The sequence below is a fragment of the Electrophorus electricus genome, chromosome 10 (genome assembly GCF_041902795.1).
Source record: "Electrophorus electricus isolate QZ-2024a chromosome 10, ASM4190279v1, whole genome shotgun sequence".
NCBI classification, from domain to species: domain Eukaryota; kingdom Metazoa; phylum Chordata; class Actinopteri; order Gymnotiformes; family Gymnotidae; genus Electrophorus; species Electrophorus electricus.
In genome coordinates, this window is record NC_137506.1 from 24444957 (window position 1) to 24468276 (window position 23320).

Consider the following 23320-nt stretch of genomic DNA (forward strand, 5'->3'; position numbering starts at 1 on the left):
CACACTCATTAATACCTTTAATCGATTTACCCTATGTACAAAATGGTCTGAATCCAATCTTGAAAAAATAGTTACATCACAGTGAAGACCAGACATTTTTATACTCTACATAGAATTGCTTAAATCAAAGTATTACATAAATTTGAAAAATAATTATGAAACAAAAAAAGAAAGACAAAAGCAAGGTTTAGACTGTCACTGGATGTTTACCTCCATATTTATCTCATGAGTTGGGAATTACATAACCAAACACATGGGGAACATGTAACAGAAACATTCTATGATAATTTAGTTTCAACCTTTGGCAAATCAGGTTCTACCAAAGTTGTGGTTGTGCAAAAGGAGACCACTAAAACCAAAATTTAAGCAGCATTGTTTGTAAAAATATAGTTATATATCTTTGCCAAAACTATCTTGTACCGAGAACGTACATCTCTATTAAACTAAAGCGCTTTTGGAGGTTGGAATTCTCAGCTGAATCCAAACCCATTCTACATAGTGTGTAAACTGTTCCAATACATTGCATACATGAAATGCCTCCCACTCACTGGAAGGAGGAAATGAAAATAGTTCCATTTCAGAAAAAGAAATGAGAATAGCCAGACACACTGTCCATCAATGTAAACCAACAGCCTTCCACAAAGACTTTAGTTTTTATACATATAATCATATTACATTTGGCAACAAAACACAGCCAGCAGCTACACTTGAATTTGTTTGCATTTATATAAAAAATGGTCAAGAGCTTCTGGCACTGATGGTCACTTGATGATACTTTAGAAATAGCAGTTGAGGCAAAGGATTTCTCATTAATCTTTTTCCATGTGCATTTCTCCTCCAGCAAGCTCTACTTGTTCACATTTAACATGTGAACACACACTCTGGTAAACTGACACAGGGAAAAGGTAATGTACAAAATAGGAAGCAGTGATTGTTTTTGTACATATATTCTTTGGCATACTCTAATAACCAACAGTCTTAGGTACAAATTAATTGCAAATTTCTTTAATCTTTGGCCTTTAACTGGGGATTAAAAACTATAGAAATAAAGTTCCATGTCCTCAGCACTACAACAGCTCTGGATGAGCCCAACTTGAGTTTTTCATATTTTCAGAAACGTGAATATTTATTGTATATTTCAAATGAATGATTTAAATCAAAAGGCATGTGTTATTTTACTTCCGTATTCATACAATAAGTATGTATGGGTATTTTGTTAGCACAAAGGTCAATAAAGAGAATTTGTCATTGAGTACAGATACTTCTATTGTCTACATGGATGCATTTTAGAAATCACAAATTGGCCTTCTACTCTCATCAGAATACATAAAAAGACAATACAATAAAAAAACTAATTTAAATTCACCATTTGAGATATTGTGTGTATAACAAATACATTCATTTAATACATTCTTTAATGAATCCTCACCATACAAAATACCCTGAATAAAGCTAAAAATTTCTGTAAATTAATTGACTTTAATATGTTCATCATTACTTTGATCCAAACGATAACAGCGATACAATTCAAATAGTGTCATCATGCATAGTTTAAATTAAGCATGGCACAGCTCTCACAGAGTTCTGAAAATACCTTAATCTTTTCTGAAACTTACTGATAGCCCATTAGTGTTGTATGAAAAAGTTGTCTTGTGCAATATATACATCCAAGGGTGCAAATGAACCAGTGTCAAACCATTTAATCAGGTAAACTAAAGTGGCATGCCCCGACATGGGCAACTGATTTGTCTGCCATGACTGCAGAGCACTTTTAGTAGACAGGACATGTAGTGGGGGTGTGTAAGGGAGATTGTTAAACAGACAGGTTTAGAGGAGGAAGAGTTGGATAACTTAGTCACTCTCATACCACAACACTATCCCTATCTGACTCCCTACCTAACTGCTGACAACTAGGTGAAGGGCCACCACCATGCTGGGAGGAAGCAGGCCTCCAGGTCCTTGGAGAAGGCCTGATGTTCCTTTCACAGGGTGCAGAGTGGCCTCCTGCCACTAAGGACTTGGTCAGGTCTGAGTTTCTACTGGGATCAATGATTGCATTCATAACTGCAGAAAACGTAAATTAACAGCATTACTGACATTCACCCTGTAATATTTTAGTATGCATGATGTATAACCCCAAAAAACTCTGAACGTATGGCTGAACGTAATGGGGGCTACCACCTTGGAGGGCAATTATCGCTTAGGTTTACGCTGAATTTTTGTTCATTTTTATAGATTACAGCAAGTCATACTAAATTCTGAACCACATTAGCAAAATGTGTGTGAAATTACCTAAACAGGAAATCCGTAATCAAATATAGTAACATATATCATTATTCAAATTTTTCATTGGAAATGTGGGTGCTGCCTATGTAGTCCTCCTTGACAAGTGATATTTCATTCATAATTCAAAAAGTCGGCAGGATCCTACAAATCTTGGAAAATAGCTACACATACAGGATTCTGACAATTTGCTTTTTTGCCAAGATATAACTTTATTGCATTTAGAAGGTAATTTCATATGGCATCATTATAGTGACAGCAGACAAAAGCAAATCACTGACCTTCCAATCGTTTCTGTATTCCCTTGAGCTCTCGAAGGATAGACGTTATTTCCTAGAACCAAGAAAACATGTCATGAAGTGAAAGGAAAGCCCACCTTTAAACAAGTGGAGAGACAGACAAACCTTGTTTGGACTTTCCAAAGGAAGAGAATCAGCAGCAGCATTAATCTTTGCTTCAATCTCTTTCCAAACATCTGTCTTATTATTGAACAAAAGCCTGAAGGCATATAGAAAGAGAACAACTTAAAAATCAATGAAATGCAACAAGCAACAGCAGATTGTCTCAGAGTAAAAGTATATTTTCCTTTTTTGTTTGACAGTGTGATAATATTGTGATATTGGAACAAATTTCCACTATATATTATGTTGGGATCTACACAGGCATAAAGAAAAATATTTTGCATAATAATTTCCCTATTCAGGATGCACTGAAAATTATTTGTAACATATGTATTGCGTGTAATATGCAAATTCAACTGTACACAATTGATACTTGGTCAGTACACATTTTGAGACACTAGGTGTCAATTAAAAATAAGAATTGTGGCAAGATGAAATAACCAAAAGTTACATACAGCTACATGTCAATTACATACTTGATTTTTTCAGTCAGCTGCTCTGTGTTTTCTCGGATAGCCATGGAAAGCTGGGAGACAGGACTCAGCATTCCATTATTTAGAGTAACCTAAAGCAAGACAGATATCATAATGAGAATGCCCAAATATAAATACATTTTAAATAATGGACAAAAGGGGAATATGAAAGAGTCCTATTACCAGTTCCTGGTTACAGCTGTGTTGTTTGAAGCCTTGGTCACTAATAGTTTGATCAGGGTTCATGAGCCCAACCAAGCTTGGTACAACCTTAGGGTGGTTTAGGCTGGTTTCAGGAATCTGATGCTGTAACTAAAGATAATTATAGCATCATGTATGTGTGATCATGCATAATCTCTGAAACTTTCACAAACATTAAAAAAGAAAGGTAAATATTTCTTATATTTAACCAAATTGTCCAGCTGGTGTTCATGCTTTTTTCAAGGTACATCAGAATTCCTACATCCTTAAAATCAGTATCAGTGACAAATGTTTACATCTGTCAGACCCTATGCAAATTACAGTGAAGCACTCAGAGAGACAGTGCCAATAAAGTGCTTCTAAACTTCTAAAGGAGGTGAAAGCAGTTTGTGTTAGAAAAAGACATGAAAGGGTTACCTCCTCACTGACAGAGGTAGCAGAGACTAGTTTTGTGGCATCAGGAACAGCAGAACTCTGGGGCTCATCTCCAGCAACGTTATGAATCTCTCTGGCCAGGATGGCCAAGTCTTTTGCCAGGTCCTGACTCAGCCTACCACAGAATAAAATATATTCCACTCTTGACTGCCAGCCTCAGACCCAATTTATCACTCGTTTTAAAAACTAAAAGTTTACAGCAGAATAAAATTTTTTTCAGGCAGGTTTTTTTTCAGAACCTGGGTTCAAATTCTGGTTCCTTTTATATCAAATATGAAAAGGAACCACAATATTTGGAATATCCCTGAACTGACCAATCACCCATTCCACAAATCTCTCATTTTAAAATCTGAATATGGTGTACAATTTCTGATTATTTTGTACAGCTTTAGTTACCTGGCAATCTCTGCACTGTGTGTTGTCCAGTTTTGAAAGGAATCATGCTCACATCCCTCCTCCTCAGAGTCTCCGGTTCTAGGCAGAGCCCGCATTGGACCAAGATTCTGGGTTCTGGAGGTGTGCAAGGGTCCTGAATCTGAATGGTGGGAGCGTTTATGTTTAGGTGTGCTAAGGTTAGACTCATATTCCTCCTCTGAAGTGGAGGTGTAGTCAGAGCCTTTTTGATGTCTCCTAGAGCCTTGGCCCAGGAGATTGTATCGAGGAGAGTTGGGAGTGCACCAGGGTAATCAGTATAGAAGAAAGGTAAAAACAAAGAAAGAAGAGACCAAACATATGAGAAGAAACAGAAACACCAGACTACCAGTTCCCACTGGCAAATAAGGCTTTAAAGTGATCACAAAGTGCTTAGTCAGTTGTCATAATATGCCATTCCACAGAATTGAGCACTTTAAATGGTAACCATATAGTCTATTAGTATGTGAAAACTATTAAATTAGTAAATTGCAGCACTAGTAAAAGCACTGATCTGTTAAGAGTCACTGGCTCAGGTGTGCAAAAGAAACTAACAGCACATCACTGGGTCAGGGATTTAAGCAGAAACAGATTATATTAATCCATTAAGAGTAGAAACAAAGGTAAAGGAAAGGGACATGACAATATGATTCCTGTTTGTTTTTGAGGTTCATTATTTATGAATGAATAAAGTCACTTTTAAAAATTCAACAAAACCTTCCACAAAAATATTATAAAAGCATAGATGAAAAGTAGAATCATAATACTTTTGACATAATTAGACCATTTTACTTTGACAAAGAAATTCAATTAATTAGAAACTGTGGGCATCATCATACTCACTGGTAGTACTGCTAAGGTATTTTGCACTACTGGATCGGCCACGGGTGATTGGTTGCTTGCCCGTTAACCCTGATCCCTTCTGTGCACTGGTCTTGAGCTCAGGCACTGAAGCCTTCCGCACTGAAAATCCAGACCCCAAGCTGCAGTTGGAAAAGCCAGTCTTGTCTGCTGAGGACTCTGTGTCACTGGGTGTGGTAAAAGAGCCTGTTCTCTTTCTTGGCAAAGCCAGGATGTCTAGCCGTGAAACTTTCTTGCTGTCCTGGGGTCTACTAGTAGGTTTGGTATCAGAGTTCTGAGATGGGCGGTTAGCCTCTGTACCATCATTGTCTGATGCCTCATCTAGGCGGCCACGGCGGAGCATGGAGGTCCTTGTTGGTCTTGGCGCAGAAAGGCTGTGAGATCGGGTCAGTGCTTGGACCAATGTATTTTTTATACTCTTACTTGACTTTTCTTTCTGAAGGGGAACAGTATACCTTTTATGAACAGGTCGGGAGCTGGACTCCTGGTCTGAGACAGCTTCATGCCACTTGTGAGTGGTAGAGCTTTGAGGCGCTTTGGCAAAATCTTGAGGTTCACATTTTCCTGAACTACGATGTAACTGAAAACGCTTAACCTTATCACCCTTGTAGTCTTCTGTTGAACTGGACCTGCTGAACTGAGACAAAGCATCACCAGATGACTGGAAACAGGTTTGCTCTTCAGCTTGCTGTTTGGAAGTTTTCTTCTTCCTCAAGAGTTCATTGAGAATCAATGGTTTCTTGGGGATGGACGTGAGAACATTTTTACCACTACACTGACTGACTGTACTTGAAGTGTCTACATCCGATTCCCCAGAAAGTGAGTCCTCTACAGTGAGTGGCACGCTGCCATTCTTCTGCACTTTTAGATTGGCTTCCAAAGTTGCAAGGACATTCTCTGTCTCTTTGAGGTAAGACTGAGTATCTTTGCTGCACATACCTTTGATTGCATTTGAATCATTGCTAGATAATGGAGTTGAGATATGGGGCAATCTTGTAAAATGAATGTCATCACTGGACCTATCCTTGGTAAAGCTCTCTTGCCTGACAAGTTGCACTGAATTTTCCACGCCCTGAGAGACATCCTTCTCTGAAGGAGAGGAGTTGGACTTGCCATTCTTCTGGCTTCCATACTGTCTAGTTATAGTAGCTGTAGAAAACTTGGGAGTAGAATCTTGGTCTTTCACCATCTTAGCCTCACCAGAGGTGAATGTAAGGTCTTTTTTAGAAGGTGTCTGAGTTTTAATCTGTGACACAGACTTCTCTGTTCTTTCAGCACTACTTTTTCTACCTTGATCCACAATAGAGCCATCATCTGACTTGCTGGCATCACTCAGGCTATCTGGGTCCAGATCATCATGGACACAAAGCTTCTGAAGGTCTTGTTTTTGACATGAACCTCTCATGTTTATCTTTTCACCATCATAAGTCTGGTGAGAGTCTGACTGGATGTGAATGCTGAATGGTGACGTTTCCATTTTTTCTCTATAGGGCAACTGAGGTAAAATCCGACGTGTTCTGGAACTGTGGCTACTTTCCAACTCTGTGTTGTCAAGGTTCTGAGTAAGCACAGACTGCTGGATAATTTGTCCACCTGTTTGAATGCAGGTATAAAAATTAAGTACATTATTGCTTTAAATAAAGTATGGAAATACACAAATAAATAAGGGATCCTACTGCTACCTAGTTGAACTGTCTTTGCCGGGACATCCAAGAGTTGCGAAATTGAACTGGAATCAGAATAGCTGTCAGCCAAACCAGCCCAGCGGGAAACCCACCTAGGTGCCTTAGATGTCAAAGCCATTGACTCCTGTGTTGAAACAGAAAAGGGGGGGGGGGGGGGGAAGAGCTACAAGCATGATTTTCAAGCACAACAGGGTTAGCTTTAACTGATTAACAACTTTAATCAACTTTAAACATGAACTAATTTCATAAAAGGTTATACAGGCCAAATTATGAGGTCTTTCAAAGTAAGACAGACCTGTTGTTCAGACATGATCCTTTAGACTGGCAACATTAATACATTGTCATTAAGACATAAAAAGGCAAAACCTAGAAAAGGAATCCACATCCCTTTAAATAATCACCTCACTCATCCCCAAAGAAACCGTAGAAGGAAAGAGTGACAGGACAACACAAAAATAGAAAAGGCTTTCAGCAGGTCCCAGGGAGGGGAAAAAAAAAAGCTCATCAGAGAACCAAATGACAATTTAATGTTGTACCAATACTGAAGATACTTTTTGCCCCCCATTATATTATAAAATATCTATGTTCATCATTAAGAAATCGCATCCAAGTTTTCTCTTGGCACTACTCAAAGGAGATCAGATGCATTGGAATACATCTAGAGCTTAATTCTTAGCTGTACCAGAACCTTTCAGTTTGGATCTGTGATCCATCCTAGCATGAAGGTCTTCAGAACTGAGCACTGTGAAAGGTATTGGCATGGATGCCAATCTTCTGAGATCTAACTTTTCAGACATCATCATAACCTTTAATGGATTCTGACTGGTCCCAAATGAGATGTGAGCTGAGAACTGTTGAGAGGAATCATTAAGCATAGATGGCAGGGCTCTCGGCTCTATCCAGCAGCAGCCCTGACAGAAGAAAAATAACATACTTGGCCCCCTTAAAACACAGATGAATCAGTGGATGAATAAACCAGTAATCAGTTGATTGATTACTTGACAGACAGAGTGACACATGATTTTGAGCTATAGCCACCAGCATAAAGACATTTAGGACCCAGGTGTAAGGTTACCTGTGCTGGACCCTTGGCAGGGTCACTACAACCTGGATAGTGGCTCAGTGCTGGGCCAGGATTACTCTCACTAAGTTGAAGGCTATCCTTGCCCTCCCTGTCACCAAATATAGGTCTATACACTGTTGCTGATGGCTGACTGCTCCATTCAGGGCAATCACATACACCAAACACCTGTCAGGAACAAAGAATGCATGAGTGGGCTGAGTTTGTAAAAGTCTTGTGGACTTTTGTGGACATGCATGAGTGGAGCATTATGTATGCCATCTGATGTCAATCAGATGAAATTGGATAGTCCTTATTAAGTGCAGCAGGATCATCAAATACTAGCTGACAAAGTGTAACGCTCAATAAACATTGTGCTCAATAAATATGTGCATCAGATCTCAGAGATCTTCAACATATAATTTTAATTGTTAATGTTAACTCTAAGATTTAAAGAGTAGAAAAGGAACCAAGTCATTATTCCACTTATGTTTAGTTTTAATATAGTGTTAAAACTATAGTCTACAACGTTTGGTAAGGTAACACCTAGCAACCTTCTCTTAAAAGTAAAGCAAGATACAGTTTTACCTAAGCATGAAAGTTACCATAAAACATGTTTGTTTCTACTTCAGATTGGTCTACATATTCTCTTGACTTGAGGATATCAAATCACTAAACTCCCACTACACATTTCTACATACTGATTTAATTTCAAACTGATATCCTATGATTGCTGCAAACCTGTGCAATACAGTTCTCACACATTGCACCTGAAAAACAACCATGGTAAACTTGAAACACTGAAGAAATCACAAAGCAAAATCAAGGCATATCTGCATATTACTTTAAGGAAAATAAATTACCACAAAACAAAAAACTTCTATCCTCTAAAACATCGGTAGAAGGAAACTCACTCTAGTTTTAAAAGTATACTTTCAGTCATTAAGCCTTACAACAGTTTAATGAAATATCAGACTATCAAAGTAAAGAAAAAAAAATGTACCTGATCAATTTTGTTACGTGCCTGGTCCACCTCTTTATCAGGGCCCTCTGCTTCTATAGTGTAGGTGCCTGCATCGCTTAGGCTATCCTCCTCTTCCTTTGGGGTCTTGGCATCTGTGCAACTGGCTGATGTTGGTGAGAACAGAGGTTCTGAAGGCACTTGCTGCAGGTGTGGTGATGATGCAAAAGTTTGATTTATGGAATGGGCTGGCGGTAGAGATGGGGTGGGAGGATTCTTTTCTACTATGCAGTGTGTGTTGGAAGCTGGTAAGGATGTAGAAGATGGAAGCTTCTCCCAAGTGGCAGATGAATTAGGTTTTGACACCCCAAGGAGCTCAGTCTGAAAGTCCTGGGTCAGTTTGGACTTGCGGCCCACACTGCCAAATGCTCTCAAAGAAGCTGAGCGAGAAGAAAAGCTGGAGGTACTGGCATGAATGTCAGTCTTCTCCCTTCTTAGAGATCCACCTCTCTGGGAACCATCAGAACCTTTCAGAGGAACAGTAAACTGTTGAGTGGGAGTGTTATATAAAGTCGATGGTGTTGACTGCTCTCCAGGCAGAGGTGCTCCTTTCATCTTGTCAATTCTTTCTTTGAGAACAACATGGGATTCTGGAGGAGACATGTTATTGGTAAAAAAAAAAAAAGAGTGCACTTCTTTCATGCATTGTCAAAGAACTTAATAATAAAAGCTTGCTGAGGTTCCTGTTTGCCTTGACTTTGCGATCGTAATGAGCTGATAAGAGGTTCCTCTCTCTCTGGTGGAGTGAAAAGTTGTGCAGCTGAACACTCCAATGTTGAAATGTCAAGTATTTGAGGCAAGAATTTCAGATTCACATTGAGTTCTGTCCTCAAATCCATCTAACACCACCAAGTGTTACAGCAATATCACAATTTGTTTAGCACATCAAAGCTGTGACCTATTCACCCACATGTCTCAAAGTATTACTCTAGATAGCAAAACAACAAATTCCTTTGTTACTTCTTTGGATGCAAATCAAAAGTCACATTTAACTTCTATGTAAAACACAATATGTATGCAATATCCAGTAAAAATATCGGCACTAATGCTCTACATGAAAAACTTAAGATAGACTGGGTTAGACAGATTAAATAAACACACATACTTATTCCACACTTGCAACCTTCTTACCTTTGAGACTCTCTTTGTTTATGGAGCGGTCACTCTTCGTATTGTAAAGATCTTCTGTCCTGGATGCTCTCATTATGCTTGGATCACTCTGTACCAGCCAATCAGCCACTTTGCTCTGTGCCGATATTACCTCTTTTGGTGTTCCAACAGAGTCCTTGGTGGGATTTTTGCGTTGGCGGAAGGAAAACTTGGTAACATGGTCTTTGATTTTGATCTTTCCAGGAGTGCAGTCATCAAACTCAATGGTGAAGGATGCATGACTCTGCACTACAGGGGGTGTAAAGGGAGGCCTATTGCTTGTGTCTCTTGTGGGGATCACTTGGACATCTGACGCTGCAGTTTTGGTTTTTGACAACTCCACGGTAGAAGTCTCAAAGTAATTCCCATCCCGTTGGTATGAGTAAATAGACTTAGCTTGGCCATTTTCATGCTCACAGTAGGAGCTACTAACCTCATGCCCAGAGTCTTCTTTCTGGTTTTCTGTGCAGCAGCACAAAAAAAAAAAATTAATATGGTTAATCAGGTACCCATTTACACAACAGTTCTAGTCTCCAGGAGCCTTACACGTGTTCTCAGTCCAGGTTATTCTTCAAATGACAACGTTTCACTTTTCAGCCTAAAGCTACACAGAATATGTAACTTACATTGTAAGGAGTCTAACAGGTGTCCTATGCAACTACACTTTCCACAGTTGTGTTTACAGCACTATTTGTAAGGACTTCAGTGAATCTCTTGAAATTAAAAATAATGCCCAATTTCTGTACTTTTGACAGGTGATTCAAATAGAATATGTCAGGATTGCTGCTAGAAGTGAATATTGGTGGTGGTTATTCAAAAATAAATCCCTAAATTAGAGATTTTATCCTGAAAATCCCTAAAACAAAAACAACAATGCTGAGATTTCCATGCAAACATGGATACGACACTGCGGACGTTTTATAGACTCCAGTGGTTTGAACTCTTTGGGGCACAGTTGTTGGGCTGTTCCAAAACAGTGCCAATCCTATGAGCTTTTCTTTTGTTTTACAGATTTCACATTTTGACATTTAATGTTACTGCTTTTAGCAGGTTCTTTTAGGTAAATGAACCAAATGTCAGCCGATACGTGAGCATGGTTGGAAAAGTCAGAATGTTACCTACCTGCACTATTGTCATGGCCATTTGGTATACCTTGCTGGCCTGTATTCTCCTCATCAACATCACCCCACCATGAGGGCTGGCCATACAATGGAGTAGGTTTTGATACTGGAGGTTCTGGATTGAGTGAGCAAGAGGGAGCACAAGATAATATAATTGACAGAATTAACGGTATTGTGGACTCACCAACCTGTTTTATTCATGTTAAAATCACATAGAAGCTCTTTGACCTAAACTAGTAATGGCTTGAGTTTTGAATGTGTCTGAGCACAGAAATTAGTCTCCAAGTGTAATTATACTACCACAGCAAATAACATAAAAAGTAATTAACTTCAGTGCTATAGGAATGGATCATTAAATGAATAGTGCAGGCCTGCAAAGACACCAAAAATGCAGTTACCAATATTTAATCTTCTACTGGGGAAGCAGCAGAATAAAATGTCAGCAATAACTGTATTTACATGCAAAGTGAGGCAACATTAACAATATGAAGCAAAAAAAGATCAATTACATAAGACATGTAAGTGTTGCAGAGATCCAAGTGCCAACAATGTTCTACACTATGAAATTACAAAAAGACTCTCTCTCTCTGTCAGAATAAAGCAAAGCACACAGCTGGCCAGCTGAAAACCCACAGCCTACAGTGGAGGGCTGCAGTAATAGAGTATTTTAGTAAATTGAAGTATTTTATCAATTACTGCACTGAATAATAGAGTAGTATGATGAGATATATTTTTGCTGTATTAAAGAGTAATAGTAAATATACAAATGAGAGTGAGAGGTCTCCTGAAATGGAGAACTACTTGTTTATTTTAGAAAAATCAATTTATATTGCTTAAAATTGCATACAATATCTGTAAAACTAAACCTACTTTACATGTATTTAAGTGGCATATTACATTGAGTTTTAAATAAAAAAAATTCTCAAATGCAAAAAAACCCCAAACAATTCAACAAAAATACATTTTGAATAATTAAAAAAAAAATTAATGATTGGTGAACACAATGGTTTGGTTTACACCAAAAAAAATATATATTTTTTTTTTAATTGTAAAAAATAGGTAAAAAATCAATTCGCCATTTGTTAATTGGCTAGTGCTACACCAATTCGTTCAATTCATTCATTTGTTGATGACTGAAGGTAACAACTTACTCCAGTCTATTTACTATAATGTCCATTTCATAGATCCAAAAATGTAAAATCTCTACTAAAAAAACATGACAAGAAATTGCTCCGGTACAATTAACAAATCTCACGTAGTTAGCAAACTAGTGGCTCTGCCAGCTAACATTCCATAAAATAGCAACGGCATGACCTCCTGGGTCATGCATGAGCACCCTTCTGTAGGAACCTCTATTGTCTCTGCAGTGATGACCAAGCATGGTCTCCCGGCCTTCTACGGTAGAAGTAATACAATATCACCTTGATTTAAATGTTGTTTTACTATGCTACCACTTTTTTGTTCTTAGCGAACCTATTTAGCTACTGAATCTGTTTTTGGCTTGATGGATGTTTTGCACATATTTTGCCCAAGGCATGATGCAGCATAGGAATATCATGGCTATAGTTATATGGATTAAAAAAGTTTCAATACAAAGACCATGATGATATTTAGTAATCGAGTTACTTGAGGAATAGTTTCAGCTCTACACTGGGTGCATCAAAGCTGAACAGTACAACTGCTACAAGTGCAGAGTCAACAGGTGCGGCACAACTCCAGGCCTCAGTTGCCACAATGAAACTTTGAAACACCAACAGGAAACAAATGGCAGAAGTGGTGCATACCTATAGTTCTTCACAGACTAACAAAGATGCCCAAGCTATCTACCACCCATAGGAGTATGCCAAAACCAGTAATCTTAAACATTATCAAGATCTTCATTCTCTTTCTATTCATGACCAGATGCAATAGAGGTTGATAAACAAGTGATGCTAAGAAACAGCACAACTGTCATCTATAACTGAATGACTCGATTCTTGCTTGTGTAGGAAAACAAAATAAAAAACTGGAATACCTTTAACACACATGGACTGAAATATTCCTTAAACGACAGCTGCCTAAACAAAGTAAGCAAGTTAAACCAATTGCACAATGCAGCACTGACTTGAACACAAGGCTCAGGTGCAGAACATTAAGCCGTGTACTTTTCTTCCCTTTAAAAAAAAAAAAAAAAAAAAAAAAAAAAAAAAGAGAGACCATGGGTAGCAGGAAACAAACGTGCACGTGACGTCTACGTCATGGTTTCTTTTGCACATGTTAAAACATCAAACAAACTCAAACCCCTCTAAAAAGACCCCAAAACAAACTGAACTCAGACCAAGTTCCCGAGGTGGTCTCTGTACAGTTTATTTGTGGATCACTTGATTGTGTAAACAAAGTGGCCCTGGTAGCTTTTGTTTATTCTGTCATTCACAGTGACAGTTTCTAGATCTAAAACACTAGAAAAAACCCTAGAGAAAAACGGCTGCACGTGGGATTGTGTGGCTCTGCATCAATATTTATTTCCTACATGTTTGTGTCCTCTTTAGTTTTTTAAAACTGTTTTGGTATTGTATCAGCTCTGTGTTTGTTCTCTATTGTCACATGCGTCATGAAACTGTAGTAGTGCCAAATAACAGCAGCATGAATGGAATATAATTCAGTGTTACACAAATAGGGTCTTTGGGCAGCTGTGGTGTCTTATCTGTGTTACAGAGCTCATAAGTGCAAGGACTTAAAAGAGAATGATTAAGTTCACCTGCAGCTGGTTCCCTTTCTAGTTAATTTTAACACAACTGAATTTGATTAATTTAAAAGGACTATACGTGACAAGCTTATTCCATTTGCTTAACACTATGCTTCTTTATTTTTTTTCAAATGTAGCACTAAGGTTTTACAATTTGGACACACTGCACTTTAACATCATTATCGCACCCCCCCCCCCCCCCCCTTCAAATTAAAAGTACTGGACTACAGAACTACAGAGAAACAACTTCTCACTGTCCAGCTACTTCCAGACTGCTATGAATGTGCTTCAGTCTGCTTTCATCTGTCAAGCACTGACAGCTTTCTATATTGGGTTCATGGCAGTTAAAAACAAACCTTTTCAATTCAATACAGGATCACAGAAAAAGTTATAGCCTTCTTATGAATACAAGAATTACAGCAGTTTCAGTTTCAAACTGATAGATTTTAACATCCTTTAAGATGCACAATGATGTCACCACTGTCAAATGTACATGTTCGCGTTTACTTGAAAGAAGTAGATACAACTCAGCTGAAGAAGGTCCTTAAACCAATTTTATGCTTGCAACAGGTAATCCTCGCAGTGCTGCCCATAGAGTCACTGTGAACTAGAATGAATTCTTATGTTGCTAATCCAATGTCACATGCTAGAAGCACAAGAGACTGGTCACCTGCAGTGGCATCATGTCCATCAGTTGAACACATTAACAGTAACCCTCTCCTCTGCTCAGTCTGATCATAGAGCCCAATTCATGTGCTCCCCAAAGCAAAAAATCCACCCAATTCACCTTCATACCAGCCTTCACATTTAAGTTCACATTTGCTGTGTACTGAACCATTAATAAGCAATCATTCACAACCTGCCACATTTCACTCAAGTTCAGGGTAACAATGTTGAAGGAGCAAAGGTCATGGTAGGGGAAGAAAAAATAATAATAAAAAAATAAAACTTGAAGCAAAACTATGAAGAAACTGATCTAGGTTTCAAATTCAGTTGTCAAAGACATTTGACAATAAGGTAAAAATTAACTAGAAGGCACTGTTTATCTTTGTGAGTAATACAAAATAGTCACAGCTTTGATTACAGGTCACATGTAAGGAATTATATATATTTTACCCGCAGTGGCTTTGCGCTCACTCCTGTCCTGCTTGGAGTGAGGCAAGTCTGTGGATACACTCTTCTCTGCCTGATCACTCATCCTGCTCTCCAGAGCCTTCACACTCATCTGCAACTGACTAGTGTACTTCTCATGCTGACCCCCAGGAAACACAAAACAGGCATCATTCACCTCAATATGTTAGGGACATACACAGAAATGTGAACTAGTATGTCAGTCATTAATGAGATGAACCAGACTGCCATTGACATCAGTAAAGATCAATAAAGCAAAGTGCCCACACATGTACCTTAAGAGCCTCCTCTGGAACTTTGTGTTGACTTCGCTCCATGATGTAAACGTGAGAATGTGATGAGAGTTAAGATCTTAGTGACATCAGGGAAATTATGCAGCAAATTATGCAAATTATACTTTAATGCTAAAGTATTGCAACAGATTAAAAAAATGGCACATAGAAAATCATGTAAACAGCAGCATGATTCCTGGGAAATGTTTCAAACAAGAAAGTTGCTTCATTTGCCACTGCCTAAATGGAATTTCTTGCATATACAGATTTTCTTTCTTCCTCCTCCTCCCCCCACAGTTAGAGTGCAACTGGGCAAGAGTGCAGGAGATTTTCAGATTAGCACTGACCATAATCTCAAACCCCTGACTGAAAGCACAGGATTAGCACTGGGCAACTTTTTTGTGTGGCTACGGCTTTGTTAAGCATGGAGAAGGATATCGTATCCAAAGCGAACAACATCAGACAGTTTCAGGGTGATGTAGGTCTGGTCAGGAATGCGCAAGTCGTTCACAAAGGTCTGGAAAGGAACAATGGCAAATGAAAGATAACATGCAAAAGGCTATTCAGTAAACACTGGAAACTGGATACATTTAGTCCACCAGTCTCAAACTTACATAGCAAACAAGAATGCCATAAAACATGCTGTAACATATGTAACATTAATGAATTCCTAATAGTTTGCCAGCATCTTAAAGTAAGACCAGCTACAAGCACAAAAATCAATTAATTAATATATGTATGTATTAATTAATTAATTAATAGGTCATTTTTGTGTGTGGGGGGACATCTGATAAACAGAGTTATATTGGGAAGAAAGGTAATGAAAAACAATAGAGCCTGAGCAGTATTTTACCACATTAGGAGTTGGGTGTGTGGGGACTATTAAAAAAGGTACAGCTGGCAGTTGGCCATTCTCCCAGAGAAAGTCATATCCTGCATGTTAAACATTAATCACCTTGTGCCAGGTATATTACAGGATCTGGGTGTGGAGAGGCCAGAGAAACAAAATACACTAGTGAGGAAAATGCAGAACACCTAAATACCAAAGAGTCAGCTCTCACACACACTGAAACTGTCTGCACCAAGAGTTCACTGGTAAATTGTTAGCAAAAGGAGGTAAGCAACTCTCCTTGATGCCAACAGCTTTCTCAAAGATCTAAAGTCAAAGAGGGAACATGGAAGAGAAGAAATAGTGGTTAAAAGGAATTTTTGGATTGATGCCACATTCAAATGTGCCACCAGTGAATAGTGGTATGCTACAGATGTGACAAAAAAAAAAGCCTGAGGTAAATTATTTTCCTTTAAGTCTAAAGAGGGCTAATTGTTTTCTTTGCAAGACAAAATCAAAGCTTTGCTGAGTCTAAATGTTTGCCTACAAGAATGAAACTGAATACATCCAAGACATTCCCACTATACTGTGAGCAGTTTCAGATCCTGCCTGATGCTCCAACACAGGAATACTTATTCACCCTAGGCTGATTACTCTCCAGTACTGTCTGAGTATTAAGGCTACAAGGGAAAGGAAGAGAAAAGACTCCAAGCAGTAGAAAGTTCATTCCTTCATGCATATTATCAGGCACTCCTCCTAAAATTGGCCTTAGGCAGAAACTCAAGAGTGCTCAGCATGCTTGGACAAATCCTTTGTCTGTATATTACAATTGTATAAACTATCCTCAAATGACTTATACCCATTCACATAATAGGTCAGAATTGACAAATGTGACAAAAATATTAATATTTATAAAAGTCAGAAATATAAATATTGATTCATTGCTTAAAAGTGTTCACAAAATGTTTGGTCTGGCCATGAAGAAGTGTTTTGTTGTTTGGGAGGGGGGATTTTTACCTATACAATCCTGAAATATTTGAATTAGAAGAGCAAATCTGAACTCACCCCATTAAGGCTACCTAGATCTTTGAGAAGGTGTTCATCTGTAGCAGGGTCATAGTTGATCACAGCATGTTGCTTGTCTACACTGCGAGACTGGTGGGGGAAAGGAACAGAATCACACAGGGAAGCTTAGCAATATGTTGAAGCCTTATTCCACTACTGCAAGAAAATAGAATCCCATTAATTACAGCTAACAGACTATCCCATGAGCCATCTAAAGGAGGTACTGAAAGCATAACCAAGCTGGCCTATATGAGAACTGCCAAGCTATTACAGAACAAAACATATATTCAATATAAACCTGTCAAAGCAACTGCAACGAAGATAACTACCAGCAAATGTCCAGAGGAAAGTGTAATTACAGGGCAGCTTTATTTGGGTCATTATCTTCTGTGGCCTTATCTGCCGCTCATCAAAGGCAATGTGCTGTGCTCTGGTTCCAGATCTATTTGCAGCCTTGTTAGTGCTCATCAGAGCAACACTGCATCTGAAGACAAGAGTGCTCAAACTTCCCTCCACAACCGTCTGCTCACCGAGCCCATCAGGGCTATGATCTTAACAAGGCGAATGCAGGCATGCCTTCAAACACTTCAGTGTTCATTATTTCCTTCAATATGAGCACAGTTGTATCTCATTCTTTCCCCAATTTGTGGGACTTATATGGATGGAACTATAAAGGACTAATGCAACTAAGATCTGTATTTAGGATGTTTCATTATACGTCTGGCAGGAAGCAGTGTGTTCCTAATGAAAGATGCTGCTGTTCTAGACCATCCACGGGTTCATTGAGGTGGTGTTATGTTTATACAGAGGGTAAACAGCAAGCTTTTCAGGTGCACTAGTACAAACAGAGCACAGGTTGACTGTAAGCAACAGGAGCTCAGTAAGTCTCCTTGCTGCTAAAAAGGCATCATTTGAGGGTCATTTGAGACTCAGCTGATCAACCTGTCACTAAACGAAAATGACAGACTCAAGTTACAGGTCTCAAAACCGCAGCTGCTATTAGTTTCTGATGCAATTGTTATACATGTTAACATGGTTTTAGCACAACCTAAAGCCTGCGGCCAGCAGCCATGACCGGGAAATGCTAGTGCGTGCCCAAGCAGAAAGGTGAGCATTTACAGAGAGAGATCACAGGCTCATACCTTTTGAAAAAAAATGGGAGAGGCTGAAGTTTGGGCATGAATATAGACAGAATGAGTTTTTGAGTTGAGCTAACCATTGTGGCAAGTGAGGCGTTCTAAACTAACCACAGGCCAAAGCAAAATGGATAAACAGTTTTAAGGACAGGGTTCTTTTTTCAGTGTCTAAAAAGACAGGGAGCATTGGTGGGAGAGATGGGTGTGGAGCGAATGGGGGGTGCTGCTATCAGGTCTGGGGAGTGGAGAGACACTGAGATGGAAAGATGGAACGTGTGAGTGTTTTCCCTCAAGTCATTAAGCCATTTAAAGAAACATTCCTTGACCCATCCAAACTTCCTTGCAACAAGTGACTATTTTCATTCTACTGCCCTTTCCCTTACTTTTGGACACAGGCAGTTCAGTTATTCATATTTGCCACCACAATGTTTATTTTGAGGTAGGTGTGTGCGCACAGCTCACCTGTAGCATCAGTTCACAGTCATCCCGGCCAACAAAAATCATCTCCCTTGGCAAACGGTGTCGTGTGCCTGAGCTGCTCACCAGGAACCATGATGTTACGCTCATCCTTGCGCACACTTTGTCAAAGACTATTTATCATGTTTCACAGAAATACAAAAAAAGTGTTAGAGAAGCCTTCACATACCAGATGGGAGTAAGATAACAGCAAACACCAACTTTAAAAACCAAGGGCACCTATAAAGCATGTTTCAGGTCCAAAAACATCCAATTTCTATATTAAGTAATGGTAATAAGAGAGCTGTCCATGCATTTAAACTTAACACCTATTCATACAAGGTGATCAAGTGAATTTGTGTAAGCTCACTTCACTCAGGCTACATAAAGTTCCAAGTCTATGCCTTTTAAGAAGTTACTGTATCAACGTAGACTCTTAATCTCAAATCAAAACTCTAGGTTAGATATATAACACTAACTTGCGTAGCTAGCTAACAAACTGGTCAAATATAGTTCCTACAAATACTCTGAGATAGAATTTTTTTTGACAATTATTAAACACTAATTTGGCTTCCTGATTAGCCTAGGTAAGCTACGTAGCCAACTAGCCTACGCCTTTCACAAAACATTAAATAGCACCATGAATTTATCAATGGTTTAATTCAAACAGAGATAGCTAGTTACTCTACTTCTTCAGTCAAAACGAGACGCCATTTCATGGGTTGGCTGACACCGGTCTTAAAAAACAACGCATTAGGTCTTATCGCGGTAAGATCCTGGTTTCCAATTTGATTAACTATCTAGCCAGCTAACGCTAGTTACCTGCTTTAAATCCATCTGGCAGAGGAAGTTCGTACAAGACACAAAGTTCAGTCTTCCCTTACCGCACACTGGACATACACGAATTAAACGTGCTTACAGTCAAAATAAAATCTACCTTTGTAGTAATTGTAGCATAGGTAAATTAAAAGATGCACTGTGGGCAAGAAGAAAGTCTTTAATGTGAAGCTAGACAGCTGTCTTTAAGGGACTGGCTTAGCTAGCTAGCGTTAGCTAGTCATTAGCTATAGAATAAAAATTAAAATAATCAGATAGCTAACGCTAGCTAAGTACGTTCCCAGGTCGCCGACCCCCCAGTTAAAAACGTTCGTCTATAAACACTACTAGCGTTAGCTACATAGATAGTTATATTAAGCCACATGCTTACACAGATAAAGAACTTAAAGGGGAAAACTAGCTAGCTAGCAAACATTTCCCAAGTGCGAAACAAGCTTGACTTTGACATTCCCAATCGTCATCGTCCAAAAAAACAGTAGACAGACCAGGCGGTATAACTAGCGTGGCTAACTTACCTTCCTCACATAGATTACGCTTAATTTTATAGCTGACGTGTTGAGCTCTTTTCTGAGGAGCTACGAAATCGGTTGAAATATTACGAAGTACAAACAGCTATTGTCATACAGGTGGTTATAACACACCCTTCCTTCTGAGACATTACCAGTCAGCTAGCGAGTTTTCCCAGCTCGGTTACTCATCTCAACTCTGCAGCCCTGGTAGGCGGCTACAGGTCGACGACGGCACAGCCCAGCCAACAAATAGTATACGAAACGACTTTGCCTATCTGTCTGACTGAGCTCACAACAGGAAAAGGAAGATTAAAAGATAAAAACTAGACTACTTTAAGCAAAGGTTTAAAAACGTTCACTAAGTATTTATTTCGATCTATGTGTGATGATATAATTGATTGACTACATGATATAAGCTTAGCACACGACTAATAAAACGCCATGTAGACACACTAAATCAGAATCACTGGGTTTTTCTTAAGTAGCTTTCTCTGAAATTAATGTTGCTTTTATATTAGTTTCCAGTAGATGGGGATCTGCACTAATAGAATACATTTATTGGTGCTAGTAGGTTTTTAAAATAAATATATAGCTATGACTGTCTATACGATGTCTAATTTTAATTAAATACGTACTTATCGCTGTAAAATAATCGGTTGGTTTTTCTAGTTCATGAAAGGGCTGTCAAAGAGAAGACACCACATTCAACTGATTTTCAAGAGATCTTCATTTGTATATGATGTGTAATGCAGGTATTTTGTTCTCAATTTACTTGAATTTTGCTAACTGCATTTCCAAAATCAAAAGAAACATTATCTTGATAATTTAGTAACTCCAGAAATTTCCATTAACACAAAAATGAAACATACAAATTTTAGATTACGTGCAAATTGGGGGGTGCGGGCAAAGGTAATAAGTCCCCTTTTTCTAGGCAAAACACGACCAAGCTTGGAGGTTTCACTGTGAGCACCTGTCCTGCTGACAATATGGTGCTTCGCATAGCTATTTTCCACCTGAAATAGACCGTAAGGATAACCTACAGATATTATCAATTAAATGTGACAGCAAACATATCCTTAAATAATCAACACACTGTTTAGCCAAACCTTTTAATTGCTCAATTCATTCCACAGAAAAAAAATCTAAATCATAACAGATCTGTGTACAAGGTCTGTATTATTTGTATACTAAAGCTTGTGTCTTTCGTTTGAGAGTTGAGGAAAGGTAGATATGAAAAAAAAAGCAAAATATCTCACCATTTCAAAAAGATAACAGGACAGTATGTGAACACATATGCAAGTGTAACAATCAGACCCTAAAGAAGCAATAAGTAGATTCCTGAAGACATATATAAGCATGGAATTTTACAAAGTGACACATAACTATGACTCCAAACGTAGAGTGGTGCCTTTCTTCAGTGGTTGGGTCAAATACGCAGGCTACCTATTTAGGTGTAAAAGTAAGGTACATGACTAGACGTGAGCCAGTAATATGCACATTGACAAAATTAAAAGCCACTTATTGCTCCTTTAAACTGAAAGAAAAAAAAATAAAATAAAATAAAAAAAATTATATATATATATATATATATATATATATATATATAAAATAAGTTTTAACAAAGATGAAACGGGGGGTGGGGGAGTCTTTACATTCATTTATGCATGTTGACAAAGTTTGCACGGTATTATGTGTAAGTAGAACATTGATCCGAATAATGCACTTAATAAAAATTGACAGACAATAAGTTTTTTTTGTTTTTTTTCTAAAATTATGTTCATGATGTGGGTTTTTTTTGTTTTTCTTTTTTTTTCTTCTTTTTTTTTTTCTTTTTTTAAATGGGTTCCAGTATCTGTACAAGATTCATTCCAGTTTCATCACTGGATTGTTCCGAACAGCTCGAAAACTAATTGATGGTATTTACACCTTATCTCAATTTAATGTAAAGAAATGCTGGTTCATATTACTTTCAATAGTAAAGGAGCTCCAAGTAAGATTTTTAATAATGTCTTTTCTAAACTACACTTTTTAAACATGTCTCACTGTAGTTCATCTCATTGTTTCTAAATCAGCATTTTGAGCGCAAAAGCCAGACCAGCTTATACTCAGTTCATCAAATCCTGATAATATGGCTGCATTTGTTAAATGCCTCAAGCACACTAATCAAACAAAAACAGCTATTACATAGGCTCAAACCCTTCCAAAACTTTAGCGTGTAAACAATAATGGCCAAATTTGCAAGGCTAAGCACCATTATTTGTTTAATCTTGCATGTGGCTCCTCTACGGTATAAGAAATGCCAAACGATAATGTACAAACGCAACAGTATTTGAGGCAGGAAGTACAATTCTCCTGCAAAGTCGATCTCCTAGTCATTGCTGGTTTTACATATAAATAAAGAACAAATCCAGATTTTAAAAAAGACAGTCCTTTCAAAAGATTACAAGGCTGGTTCTGCCACTAGGGTTCCTTGGATTCAAAGCCCCAATTGTAAAAAGAAGTATTTCTACTTGTAGTACCTCACTGAGGTTGTGCAACATGCACTGGGAGAAACACACCCAATACAGAAATAAAAGACTTAAGGAAAAAAAAGGAAGGAATCACGAGAGAGGATGATGAGGAGTACCCAAACAACTCAATTAAAAATATACAGGGCTACAGGTTGTATGGAGCAACACTTTCAACACTGTTAATGTTCAAGAGAATTTTCTTGAAACGCGAGCTCCTTTTTACTAAGGGGGGGGGGGGGGGGGAGTCAAATCTAGTTCAGAAAGACTGAATTGGCCTTGTTTCAACTGCACTACCTAACGAATATCTATCATCTTTATTTTGCTATAGTATTGCACATCCAGTACAAATGATTACAACTGTGGGGTAAATTTAGCTTAAAATCATAGATCTAAGCACTAGTCAATAAATCTGAAATTAACCTACTATTCAGGTTATGCAAGGTCCTGCTCAATTGAAATATTTAATGTATAAGATTGCCATTGGTCCAAATGATTGGTCTTATCAAATGCAAGTAAAACAAAGGGATATTTGGCATTACATTAGTTCATCTACCTGATTGGAATTAGGAAATGCCATAAAAGTTGACATGATATTAACTGTTTTCTTTTTTGACAGAATGTGGTGTAGTGTTCCCTCTCACATCCTCAGAAAAAAACAATGAAAGGCCACAGAAGCAACAAACAGTTGCTCCAAGGTTTGTTCTTTCCTTTTACAGTATTATGAAATGAACTGGCTAGAGCCACAGACA

General features: G+C 38.2%; 2 protein-coding genes across 5 annotated transcripts in view; both read right to left on the reverse strand.

Moving 5' to 3' along the window:
- cep170ba (centrosomal protein 170Ba) lies at positions 1–20324 on the reverse strand. Of its 3 annotated transcripts, none has more exons than XM_081721897.1 (19): positions 20068–20324; positions 18722–18849; positions 17124–17213; positions 15666–15746; positions 15233–15289; positions 14943–15078; positions 11103–11216; positions 9963–10442; positions 8814–9298; positions 7826–7999; positions 6748–6874; positions 5048–6658; positions 4190–4430; positions 3776–3908; positions 3341–3469; positions 3161–3249; positions 2688–2781; positions 2565–2616; positions 1–2064 (listed from the first exon to the last, which is right to left on the reverse strand). In XM_081721897.1, exons 2-19 carry the CDS (start codon positions 18824–18826, stop codon positions 1862–1864), a joined length of 4401 nt encoding a protein of 1466 aa, XP_081578023.1. In that variant the 5' UTR covers positions 18827–18849; positions 20068–20324; the 3' UTR covers positions 1–1861. The 3 variants fall into 3 exon arrangements, with proteins under 3 accessions (XP_081578023.1, XP_081578022.1, XP_081578024.1); XM_081721896.1 differs by having other exon boundaries at positions 8814–9421; XM_081721898.1 differs by lacking the exon at positions 7826–7999 and having other exon boundaries at positions 8814–9421; positions 20068–20322.
- Positions 20325–21156: 832 nt separating this feature from the next.
- The window catches only part of akt1 (AKT serine/threonine kinase 1), a 36769-nt gene continuing 34605 nt past the window's right edge, over positions 21157–23320 (reverse strand). For both annotated transcript variants that reach the window (XM_081721195.1, XM_027000216.3), the window contains one exon: positions 21157–23320. This exon is cut by the window's right edge and continues 359 nt beyond it. The gene's annotated coding sequence lies outside the window, so the exon portion shown is untranslated.

Coding starts and splice junctions, on each gene's coding strand:
- cep170ba (XM_081721896.1), bottom strand. CDS start 18,826: ATGAGCGTAACATCATGGTTCCTGGTGAGCAGCTCAGGCACACGACAC. Junction 4,431..5,047: donor ATACCTTAGCAGTACTACCA/GTGAGTATGATG, acceptor TCCTGGGCCAAG/GCTCTAGGAGACATCAAAAA. Junction 3,250..3,340: donor ACAGCTGTAACCAGGAACTG/GTAATAGGACTC, acceptor GTCTTGCTTTAG/GTTACTCTAAATAATGGAAT.